Source organism: Anser brachyrhynchus, assembly GCF_964034855.1.
Source record: "Anser brachyrhynchus genome assembly, chromosome: 1".
In the NCBI taxonomy this organism is placed as follows: domain Eukaryota; kingdom Metazoa; phylum Chordata; class Aves; order Anseriformes; family Anatidae; genus Anser; species Anser brachyrhynchus.
In genome coordinates, this window is record NC_137694.1 from 104,794,359 (window position 1) to 104,806,232 (window position 11,874).

Consider the following 11,874-nt stretch of genomic DNA (forward strand, 5'->3'; position numbering starts at 1 on the left):
GCAAGCATGTTTATAGACCACCTTCCCAATGCAACAGCGCTGTTGGGATGGTCTGAGCCTTTTGTGCACAATAAAAAGAGTCTGCTTTTCTACACACAGTTTAGGTTTGTCCTCTTTTACAACCAGCTGTGTGCCCTGCTCTTCTGAGCCTTTGATGGATACACTTATGCTCATGTCGTTAGCTATCCCATTTCTTCCTCAGCACGTGCATGTCTGCCTGCCTCTTCACAGGGAGAAAGCTAGCTGATGGGGTGTGGAAGAGCAGTGTCTGCATGCCCACACCACTCAGCTCAGAGTGCAGCGAGGCCCAGCAGGGCTTCTTTATCCTTAGGGATATCCTTAGGGATACTTACATCCTCCAGAGTTTTCAATCAAGTCACCCCGAGCAGTGCTAGAAGCACCATGTGTGCCTTACGTAGTGGTGAGAGAGTAAAGCTTCACGATCTGTAACAGGCAGGGATGCTGACATGATCTGGTGATCCCTTCTGTTCTCCAGCCCCGTAACAGCAAGTCACATGCAACCCCTCCTCTCTGCTCAAAGCACCATCCTTTTTTCCTCAGCAATTAGTCAGAAACCATGTTGGCAACTTCCTGTGCTCTGGGTTACTGGGCTCGGGCCTTGCATGGGGACTTGCCCAGACTGAGCCACAGATGTGCCTTCCTGGGGTGTTCTGACTGCTTTTGTAGGCCCTTGTGAGTGTGTTTATTATCCCTTTGTCAGGAAATACCAACTGCACAGGCATTTTCACACACATACTCACCCACCAGGGAAGGAAAACCACCAGTACTGTGTCCTGTGAAGCTGACTGAAAATGTGGTCTGAGATGGTCTGAGCGGCAGTGGTTCTGTTTTTCGTCTGTTTTCCTTTGCCTCTATGAGTTTCTGTGTTGCAACTAGCCTCTTGTGAAATGTCCTGACAGAGAAATGATGAAAATTCCCCCGTCTCCATGTGCTGTGGGTAATACCCCAGCTATGACTCTGTCTGCACATCAGGTTAGAGTCTGCACAGGCTGCCCAGCACTGTGGGAGCTGCCCTAGCACAGCCTTCTCTGCGTGAGGAGGGCTGTGTTTGTGGCTGTACCAGTAAGGTGGACGGACTCTTGATGGAGAAGAGTGATGCTGTGGCAGCGACAATGAACCAGCGAGGGAGAGTCAGTCCTGGGACTGCAGGTAACCATAAAGCCTTCCTTTTTGTCCTCCTCTAGAAGGAGAAGGTGGGGGAAAATACATGGCTGGGTTATATAAAGGGCACGGTACCGTGGCTGGCTGCGTACCAGGAGAAAGACCCAGTGCCCATTCTCAGGGTAGAAACCATCTCTTCTGCATGTCTGCTGCCACAAACACCGAGCTGGACTGTCACTCCTTTGAGTAAGTGACTACACGCTATTGCGTAAAAAAGGCTGGGGGACAGAGCCGAAATAAGGAGTTGGGTAGCTGAGAGAAAGGAGCTCTGAAGAGAGGTGAGGAGGAGGGAAGTACAGAAAGGGAATTCAGTGAAAGACAGGGGTAAGGAGGGCAACCAGGACGGTGTGCAGGGGACAAAAGAGGCGTGACAGGACAAGGAAAGTAGCGCAGTTTGGGAAGAGCGCAGGCATGGCTTGTGATAAAAAGCAAGAGGGCAGTCCCTGTGTTGCCCTACGCTGCAGGTGTGACCCCCTGCTAGCGACAGACAGCACGACCCGGTTACAGCACCTGCGGGACTTGCCAGTCCTTGGGACAGGGTTATCAGCAGGCTGTCAGGGCATGCAGCCCCTTGGCTTATCCTGCCTCCCAGCTCTGGGCCGGGGGATTTCCACTCTTGCCTTGTGTTTTTCAGCCCCAGCAGAAGGGAGAAGCTGTTCCCGCCTGAACCCCTGGGTCTTCCTTGTTTCTGCCCTTGCCGTCAAAACTGCCCTTGTGACCGTCGGCCTCGGTGGGTTCCAGGGTCCCTTTACTTCCCCGGGGATGAAGGGAACGGTCGCCTGAAGTTGCCTGGTGTCGGGTGGAAAAAGAAAACCCTAGTCTCTTTGCCAGCAGGCGACTGCCGTGCACCAAAACAGCCTGTTCTGCTGCCCCTTTCCCCCGCTGCCCTCTTAGCTGGGGAGCAGCGTCCCTTCCACAGTTAGCAGGTAGTGTCCTGGCAGGGCCTTCCCACAGCTCCTCTCACTTCCCCACCTGCCCGAATAAAGCCAGTCCTGGCTGAAACCCATCAGCTCCTGCCCTCCCACTGCAACAGAGCCGAGAAGTCTCCTTAGTGCCAAACGACATCTGAGCAGGTTCCCCGAAGGCCGGCTGTTGGGTCTCCGTTCTGCTGGCCGCATTTGTGGTCTCCCTCAGAGCTCCTTGTGACCATGTTGCAGCCGAGGAGCCAGCATGGTCTCCCTGGAAATACTGCTACCAGGGCTGCCCACGTTTTAGCAGGGTGAGGCGTAAATCCACCAAAATGCTCCAGCTGCATCCCACCCGCACCGCCTGGAACAAACAGAAGGGAAATATGTTGCCTGTAGAGTCCTGGAGTATCGTTATTGCTCTGCGGTAACTCTTCTGTGGTGTTCAGCTCCCTTGGGTGAGGCCTCAGCACTCAGCAGTTCTTCCCCTTCTTGGTATGGGTGCAAATGGTGCTCTAAAGCTGCAGAACACAGGAAGATTAAGAGGGAATGCATATTGATCTTGCACCTTTATTAAGCTGATCTCACAACTTCTTTGACCTTTTCGCGACCCCCTCCTCAAAGGGTGTCTTAGCTGGGCTTTGTCAGCTGGGAAAATGAGTCTCTCAGCCAGCTGAGGAGAGAGGGATTCATCTGACCAATGTTTGCCCGAGGGAGGGAGTGACCAGCAGTGGGGAAAGCTGTCTGCTCTTTTCCTTCAGGATACAATTTTCAGAGCTTGTTAATGTAACAGAGTCTTTGAGGGAGCTCAGCCAGAAGCTGGAGGGCAGGACAGCTTGCCCACGAGTGAGGATGAAAGGATGACAGTGGCGCCTTCCTTTTCTTTCTCTCCTCTCTTCCCAGTTGTTCTCTTTCACAGAAGCTGCGGCCAGTACAAGACTCTGCCTCAGAATGCTCCAGAGTGGCACTGCATCCCCAATGTACCTGCAAGCAAAAGTGAGTGATGCTAAGAGCCTTGGGAGTGACACTAAGCACGTCCCCCAGATTTATTCAGGTGTAAGTCAGCCTTTGAGTTTGGGAATGGGATTGTCAGCCAGAGCTGGATTGCTCTAGGGAAGGAAGATGGAGACGTGAGGAAAGAAAATGCTATGTTGTACAATCTGACTTAGGATGCTCTGAAAACATGTCCTGGGCCAGTGGAAGAGGGTGGGTTGCTCCAGTTCCATCTTTTGATCACTTGTCCCATTCTGTGCCCACATACAGCCCCTCAGGTCCAGTCCAGTTCACAAATCTAGCCAAAAGCACCTCATCTTTTTGTAAGGGATGGCTCAAGCCTGTGCCAGGGTTTCTGTTTCTACAAATGTAATGGTAAACCTTGATCTAATACAGAAGAACACAGGTAAATTAACAAAATTTTTCTACTTCTTCCACTCACTGGACACTACACTCTCTACATTTGGTGCTAAGAATGGGATCTGAGACCCCTAAGATCAACTGCTTTGATCCTGATTAGATTTAAACTGCATGAAATGAGCAGATTTTCATTTCACAAAATCACAAAAATGTAGTGGTTGGGAGGGACCTGAAGGGAGCATCACGTCCAACCCCCTGCCAAAGCAGTTTCCCTACAGCTTGTTGCCCAGGTAGGCATCCAGACGGGCCTTGGATATCTCCAGAGAAGTAGACACCACAACCTCCCTTGGCAGCGTGTTCCAGTGCTTGTTTGAGCAGATAATGAGTTTCTTTGCATTCTCCATACTGATCAGCCAACATCAGCTCCCCTCCTGTATGCACAAAGCCAAGTGTTTTCAGAGCATTAGGTTTTGGTTCCTCTATCGTCTTGCTTTGGACAGCAGCCTTCTGGGCATCTCCTTTCCCTGTTCCTTTCAATTTTCTGGCCCCGTATCAGCAGCAGTTGGTTACAACATTTGGCAGTTGCACCTTGATTGCGTAGGTTTGCCCTTAGCCCCCCTGGAGAGCTCCTGTCTGGGAAACCCAAGAAGACATTCCCTGTGAGGTCTGAGATTCAGGGCAAGCATCTTCAGCTCTGCTCAGTGTACCAGAGTGTATTTGTTGGTTGACTATACTGGATGGACTTGTTTGTTGGACATATTCTATATTGAGCTATATTCTGTGTGTGATATATACAGCTTACAGATAGAGCTATATAACCTGAAAAAATACAACCTCGTGCTTAAGAGAATGTGCCTATGCTTTTCAATCCATCATGTGACTTTCTGTGTGTATGGCAAATTTCTAGGAAAAACATGGCTTGTGTAAGAAACTACCTGTGTTGGCAGTAAGGCTGTCAGACTAGTTTACTGTGTATGTTTGTTACTGGGTATGAGTTGAGAGCTAATCACTTGGACAACGCTTTTCTGATGTAAGTGTTCCCAGAGGAGTCCTGCCAGCTACTTCCCATCTCACTTCCTCGGGAACGGTAAGGCAGAAACTGCCTCTCTCCCCAAACAGAGCTTGAATGGGCACGATAGAACAAAGTAAAAAGCACTTCAGGCAGGGGCCTTGTGACAGGCTGTCAGTGGTGCTCTTTGTGGAGCACAAAAGAGATCATTTGCTGCTGTCCAAAAAAGAGGCGCAGTTCAAACCCCTTCCCTGATACTTGGGGTTCTACGCTGAGCTCACTGAGAAGAGGCACAGCGCATCGTGTTCAAAACAGGGTCTTCTTCCCCTGTGGAGGACAGCTGGAAGTGCTGTCCAGAGGGCTGGAGACGCTTTCAAGAAAGCTGCTATTACTTCTCAGCTAATCGGATGTCCTGGGATGAGAGCCAGCAGAACTGCAGTGGGATGGGCTCCCACCTGGTGGCGATCAATACAGAAGCAGAGCAGGTAAGTGCAGGGCTGAGAGAGGGGCAGAGCAGCCTGGAGACAGGAGTGCCAGGCCTGGAGGGGCCTCAGCCCCTGCTGGCTCCTGCAGTGGAGGGGGGATGTCCTTGCTGCACCCACTCAGCACTGGCTCCTGTCTGCCACCAGCTGCACCCCACTGGGACTCCTGCCACCTCCCTCTGTTCAGTCCTGAACCTCATGGACGTTGTACTCTCTCTGATTTCCAGGATTTCCTCTATAAGGAAATAACACAAAAGAATACATACTGGGGAGAAGGAATCAATTTATACATCGGTCTGAGGGCACAGGAGGTGGGCCAGTGGCACTGGGCAGACCAGACTCCCTATAATGTAACAGCAGCGTGAGTATCCCATGACGGAGAGTGTTTGGTGTGGCTCCGGGTAGTGCAAGAGGGTGGAAGAGATGTGAGGGTGTCTGATGAGCATGAGAGGGATATGCCATGGCTGTCTGTGAGAGGACAATGATGGAGCGGGCAAGGGCTTTGTAGGATACCAGGTTCCCACAGATCCATCCATGCTGGTTAGTGGTTAGCGATAAATTACCTGTGACATGACCATCGGTGCTGTAGGCATAGAAAAACCTGCATTTCATCAGGAGAAAGAGCCCTTCATACATGACGAGCCTTGCCTGACCTCCGTACTGCCCGACCATGCATGTGTGCAGGTGTAGGCACGTGGTCTATGTGCCTGTGTGTGTGCAGGTGTAGGCACGTGGTCTATGTGCCTGTGTGTGTGCAGGTGTAGGCACGTGGTCTATGTGCCTGTATGTGTGCAGGTGTAGGCACATGGTATATGTGCCTGTGTGTGTGCAGGTGTAGGCACGTGGTATATGTGCCTGTGTGTGTGCAGGGATAGGCACATGGTCTATGTGCCTGTGTGTGTGCAGGTGTAGGCACATGGTCTATGTGCCTGTATGTGTGCAGCTGTAGGCACATGGTCTATGTGCCTGTATGTGTGCAGGTGTAGGCACATGGTCTATGTGCCTGTGTGTGTGCAGGTGTAGGCACGTGGTCTATGTGCCTGTGTGTGTGCAGGTGTAGGCACATGGTATATGTGCCTGTGTGTGTGCAGGTGTAGGCACGTGGTATATGTGCCTGTGTGTGTGCAGGGATAGGCACATGGTCTGTGTGCCTGTGTGTGTGCAGGTGTAGGCACATGGTCTATGTGCCTGTATGTGTGCAGCTGTAGGCACATGGTCTATGTGCCTGTATGTGTGCAGGTGTAGGCACATGGTCTATGTGCCTGTATGTGTGCAGCTGTAGGCACATGGTCTATGTGCCTGTGTGTGTGCAGGTGTAGGCACATGGTCTATGTGCCTGTATGTGTGCAGGTGTAGGCACATGGTATATGTGCCTGTGTGTGTGCAGGGATAGGCACGTGGTATATGTGCCTGTATGTGTGCAGGTGTAGGCACGTGGTATATGTGCCTGTGTGTGTGCAGGTGTAGGCACGTGGTCTATGTGCCTATGTGTGTGCAGGTGTAGGCACGTGGTATATGTGCCTGTATGTGTGCAGGTGTAGGCACATGCTGGGCCAGTGCTGTGATGCTGCAGAAGCGATGGGGCGCTGGGAGAGATCTCCAGGGCTTTGCTTGCAGATGTTTCTCCTGGAAGAGGCACATCCTCTGCTGGCTGTGAAGTGCCTGGGGTGAGTTGTGGTGAGCAGCTCTGCCCACCAGGCCTGAACAGATCCCTGCCGTGTTGGTTCTAGGAAGAAGTCAGGTTTCCATGTAAGACTGCAGCCAGTGGGATTAGCAGAGTGAGAGGAAGGGTACGACTTCTGTCCATCAAACAGCATCTGGAATTTCTCCCCTCCAAGCCTTGTGTTCCACATGTGGCCTTTTCCAGCAATGTGCTTGCAGGATGCACAGGGAGTAACATGTCTGTCTCTGTCTCAGGTTCTGGAGGCCTGGGGAGCCAACTAATGCGTCTAATGAGATGTGTGTCGTAATCCATCACAAGACAGGAAAGCTCCGGAACTGGAATGATGTCCCATGCTGGACTAATTGTAATCGGATTTGTGAAACTGCAGCAGTCACTATATGATGGAGGAATCCTCATCCTGAGATTAGCAGCGAACTGGGAACAGCAGAGGGCTGTGCTGGGAGGGGTAGGGGAGCCTTGGAGCCTTTATCTTCCCTGTGCTGGGTGGGATGATGAGACTGGGAGTGATGTTGCTCTGCATCCAGCATCCCCTGTGCATATGTATTTCTGAAAGTACGATGACCCCTGAAGTGGAAGCAATAAATGCTACAAGAACTCTGCCTGTGCTTTCTCAGGCTGACCATCCCATCCCATGGTTGGTGAAGACAGATTTGGCAATGGAAGCTCCAGGCAAGCATGGCAGGTGAAGGGTCATTTCTGTGAAACGGGCCAATACCTTTCTTTCAATGCCTTTGCCTCCATGGGACTGACACACGAGGGTTCAGGGTCATTAAAGCAGTTCCTGGCCTCTTTTGTCATCCTCTTCTCTCTGTGTGGGTCTGGCAGCTGCTGGCTGAAAAGAGGTAGAGCTCTCCAGAAGGAAGAAGGTGCAGGAATGCAAGAAGGATGTTCAGAGCTGCTATTTCCTTTGTCTCCTTGAGAAGAGGTGCCTGCTTCTTGCTGGGTCATAGAGCATCCCGTTCAGCACTGGTTTTGCTGAACAAACACTTATTTCCTGTAAACCAGAAAATATAAAAGTACACCAATGAAAAAGGCTCTGGGCTCACTCCCCCTCTGTCTCTTTCCCTTTCCCTCTCTATGCTGAGGTATTTTGCATATGCACATGCTTCATATCGAGCATGTTGCTGTGCCAGGAAAGAGCCATAGATGAGTGCTGCAGTAGAGGTTGCGTACACCCAGTGAGTCTTAACGCTTCAGAGATAACCTGTGTGTGTAACGGACCTCTTGCACACAGCCAAAGCTCTGGGAGAGACCAGGCACAGGAAACCAGCTGTGGGGTTTTTATATGTTGCCATGGCTGAAAGTCTTACCTGAGAGAGAAACATGAGCATGTGCCAGGAGTCTAACCTGCACATGGTTGACCAAGTGTGAGGACATGGCCCCAGCAGCAAAATAATTAGGTCCCTTGGTCACCCTTCCCACCTCAGAGCTAATCCTGGACTCAACAGATGCAGCGGCCATCCTAGGAGGCTGACAGCTCAGTGGACCCTGTCAGGGCACACCTGCCCAGGCTGGACAATGCTGGAGAAGAGGCAGGAAGAGGCAGGCCAGTCCAAGGGACCAATACACGGTGTAAGGCAAGATCTGTGCCATTGAGGGGTGTCTGTCCCTAACTGCCCTGAAAAGTCAGGGAGACACAAGCAGTCTTCTTTGCCTTTCCAGAGCTCCCGATCTGTCACATTTTTGTTCGCTTTTGTTTTCCACAGCTGTTTGAGATGACTTCACCTCAACTGTCATGCATGCCAATGCATTCTCAATAGGGGAACTTTCTTTTACAGGTTCTGGAAACCTGGAGAACCCAATTTACTCTTTGCAGAAAAATGTGCTGCAATTCATGTCAAGGGAAACACGGACTCCAACACATACAGTAACTGGAACAACATCCTTTGCTCTACAAGTTGCTATCGAATTTGTGAATTGGCAGTCAAATTTGTCTGACGAAGGTGTCCTGGTTTTGGTTGGGATGAAGTTAATTTTCTTCATTGTAGCTGGTATTGTAGCGGAACGATTTCTCCCTTGGAAAAGAAGATGTATTGTCTAAGTTTATTTAAGGATCCCTATAATCAACTATAATTTATGTAGCACAGGACAAAAAATAATCTATGTTCAACGTTTAACTTAGGCTCCATTTGATCAGGGGCAAAATGCTCTTTCTGGAAAGGAGGCAACAGAAAGCAGCCTTAAGTTGATGTGACCACATATGGATAAAAAGGGTTAGGGTACTTCATCAGGGAAGACCACTGAAGACCACCACGTATATATGTATTTATATGGTTAGAATGTAAAGCTTTGCTTGAGATTTCTGATATGAGAGCTTTGTGAAATGATACTGGATTTTCCCGCAGAAGCATAGAAGAGAATCTCCTGATCCCATCTTCCTGATTACATATGCACATACAACAGGCACAAACCCATTCTCTTCCGTTGGTTGTACGATACATCAAATGAAGGTAGACATAGGAGTTGGTCCCTATCTCTGCTTCATGCAGCCAGTCTTGATGGATAAGTTGTGAAACTCTTACTCAGAGTTTCGGCCATGTGTCCTCAAGACAATACCCTTGACTAGTTCGGCCCAGTAGCAGTATCTGGAGTTTAGGCATGGTTGGACGCTGTACTCAGCTGTCTAATATTAGGACTGCCCTTCCACTTGCTCCCTAGCTGCCAAGCACTGGTCTTCTGTGATGGGCTGCTCCCACAGGCTGCCAGCAGAAATGACCAGGGACCACATCTCAGCCACGCTCCGTATTGCTGATAGTCCCTGGCTCATTTTTATTGAAGGGGGCTACGTTGCAGTAACAAGCATTAGGATGTGCCAATAAGCATCGGGAGGCATTGTAGTAACCGCTAAATCCCACTCTGGGCTGGTGTCATATCTAGCACAAGGCCTTTGGGGGCGGGGGGGGTTGGTTCTTATGAATCAGGTGTGAGAAATGTGGCTTGTAAGGAGGGAATTTAACAGAGCTGTGCAAAAGACACAGCACACTGTATTTCTGGTCACATTCCCATTTCACAAAATGAACTTTATGTGCTTTCACATGAAATGATGTCAAAAAAACCCATCCTTTTTTGTAAGACATAAATGATCTGATATGGGAGACCACGTAACAGGAGAGTGCAGAGGTATGAAAACACCCTCGGGTCCTTTGAGTGTAGTGTGATGGCAAGTGCATAAAATGTTGAAATTAGAGCAACATAACACCCTGAGGTCCTTTAGTTCTTGGTAGAGGCCTTATCTGATAACTGTGGGATTGTTTACCAAAAAGTCCCTCTCTGCTCTGCACAGCTCTTTGTTTTGTATTTTCTAATCTTTCAGCTGTTTGCACTCAACTCTTTTTAGTCTCCCAGTCATGTGTCTTTCCTCAGTCTGCCTCTTCACTCAGACCTTTTGTTTTTGGGATATGAAAGAGGAAAAAACAGTGGCAACGGGGCTTACAGGCTGGCTGCATTGAAGCTGGGTATGTGTGGTGGTTTCCCGCTGACGGCTAGCTAAAGTCCACCACACTACTCTCTTACTCTCACTACTCAAAAGAACAAGGACAGAAAAAAAGGGAGATTAAAAAAAAAAAAGTCTCACAAGTTGAGAGGAGGAGAATTTAATTAAAGGAAAATAATAATAATAATAATAATAATAATAAAAAGCAACGTTCATAATAATAAAAAAACAAAGATTATGCAGAAGCAAAGGAAGAAAAAAATATCCTCTACTTCCCATCAGCAGCAAATGTTTGGCCGTATCTTGGGAAGCAGGGCCTCAATGTATGTAGCAGTTGTTTAGAGTTGGCGTTTTCATAATGAAAGCCCCTCCTTCCCCTTCCTCAGTTTTTGTTTCTGAGTACGATGTCATATGGCATGGAATATCCTTTTTATCCCTTTGGTCAATTTAGGTCAACTGCCCTTGTGATGTCCCCTCTCCACCTCTTCCCCAGCCTACTGGCTTTTGGCGTGCTGGGGGTGGAGGTGGGTGGGATTTGAGAGAGTCTTGATGCTGTGCCAGCACTGCTCAGCGACAGACAAAACATTGGTGTGATACCAGTGCTGTTCTAGCTACGGGTACAGAGCACAGCACGATATGGGCTGCAAGGGGGGAAAGTTAACTCCATCCCAGCCAGACGTGGTACAGTATTTTTTCTACATGGAATAGGAGGTCTTGCTGCATCCCTTTCATTGTGCTCACATTAGAAGAAGATTGAGACTGTACACTGTGCATATGTGTACCCATCTTGTCTCCTACCTGCATGTTCTCCCAAATGTACCGTTTATTTCACTAATATTAGAATGAAAAAATGAGGCTAATACAGATAATCTTACATCCCATCAGATGTTGGGAACCCCAGGTTGTGCAGCACCAGACTGACTTCCATTCAGGGCATGGTATGAGGTGAAGATCCTGTCAATGGAGAGGTTCTGCAATATTTAGAGCACCTGAAGGACTAAGAGCTATCACAAAACTTCCTCAGAAGAAAACAACCCTGTTCACCATTTACATTGCCAAAGAGATAGGATGTTCACAAGAGAACATGTTGCTTCACTTTAGATAAAGGCAAGGAAACACAGATGCAGACCAGTTTTGCAACTTCATCTTGAACTACTAAGCTCAGCCCTACCTATATTTTAGCCAGTAATATCTGACATGGATGAGAAGAATAGTTTTGCATTTAAATTTTGTGTCTCAGCTGAATGAGTAACAAATAATTCTTCACAGATTAATTTAGACTATTAACAATCAACCACTTGCCCTCTGCCACAGGATAATGCACTCTACAGAGTGAAGGACAAGGGCTGGTATTTGATAGCTGATGTAAGAGGAAATAGAGTCTGTATTTGTGAAATCTGATGTATTTGTCATTGATGTAGTAAGTCTCCCTAAGAGTTCGGGAATTCATATATTTATAGGTATTTACAATAGATATTCAAATGTTCCATATGTTTACCCCATATTATTTCCTCTGAGCAGCTTTTTGAATTCCTAAATAGCTGCTAAATCCTACATGGAATCCCCCACTCTCTCCCTCTGTAGAGTCTTGCAAAAAGGGAATGGAGTATCCCGGTAGGTATTTCCACAGAAATAGGAAAAGGCCAAAAATTGGTGATTAGTATACTTCATGATAGTATCTGCAGTCCTGTTTTCAGGTGAGCATCTTGGCCACATCCCAACTGCCCGTGAGAACAAGGCCTGGATGCTGGCACATTCCCTTCTCTTTTGGAAAGGAGCTCAAATTTGAGAATGGGGAAGGCGTCACAGTGACATTCAAATCTACA

At 48.6% G+C, this 11,874-nt stretch overlaps 1 protein-coding gene across 2 annotated transcripts; it reads left to right on the forward strand.

Annotated features, from left to right (window-relative positions):
• Positions 1–948: 948 nt before the first annotated feature.
• Positions 949–7,407, forward strand: LOC308188597 (C-type lectin domain family 4 member D-like). Of its 2 annotated transcripts, XM_080577760.1 has the most exons (6): positions 949–1,170; positions 1,817–1,912; positions 2,991–3,083; positions 4,765–4,934; positions 5,159–5,292; positions 6,849–7,407. In XM_080577760.1, the coding sequence occupies exons 1-6, from the start codon at positions 1,104–1,106 to the stop codon at positions 6,994–6,996; spliced, it is 708 nt and encodes a 235-aa protein (XP_080433886.1). In that variant the 5' UTR covers positions 949–1,103; the 3' UTR covers positions 6,997–7,407. The 2 variants fall into 2 exon arrangements, with proteins under 2 accessions (XP_080433886.1, XP_080433887.1); XM_080577761.1 differs by lacking the exon at positions 1,817–1,912.
• Positions 7,408–11,874: the final 4,467 nt, after the last annotated feature.

Bases quoted from the DNA above. Each gene is read 5' to 3' on its own strand.
- LOC308188597 (XM_080577760.1), top strand. From the start codon at position 1,104: ATGGAGAAGAGTGATGCTGTGGCAGCGACAATGAACCAGCGAGGGAGA. The intron at 3,084-4,764 runs GTGAGTGATGCT...TGTTCAAAACAG, and splicing joins CAATGTACCTGCAAGCAAAA to GGTCTTCTTCCCCTGTGGAG. The intron at 5,293-6,848 runs GTGAGTATCCCA...TCTCTGTCTCAG, and splicing joins CCCTATAATGTAACAGCAGC to GTTCTGGAGGCCTGGGGAGC.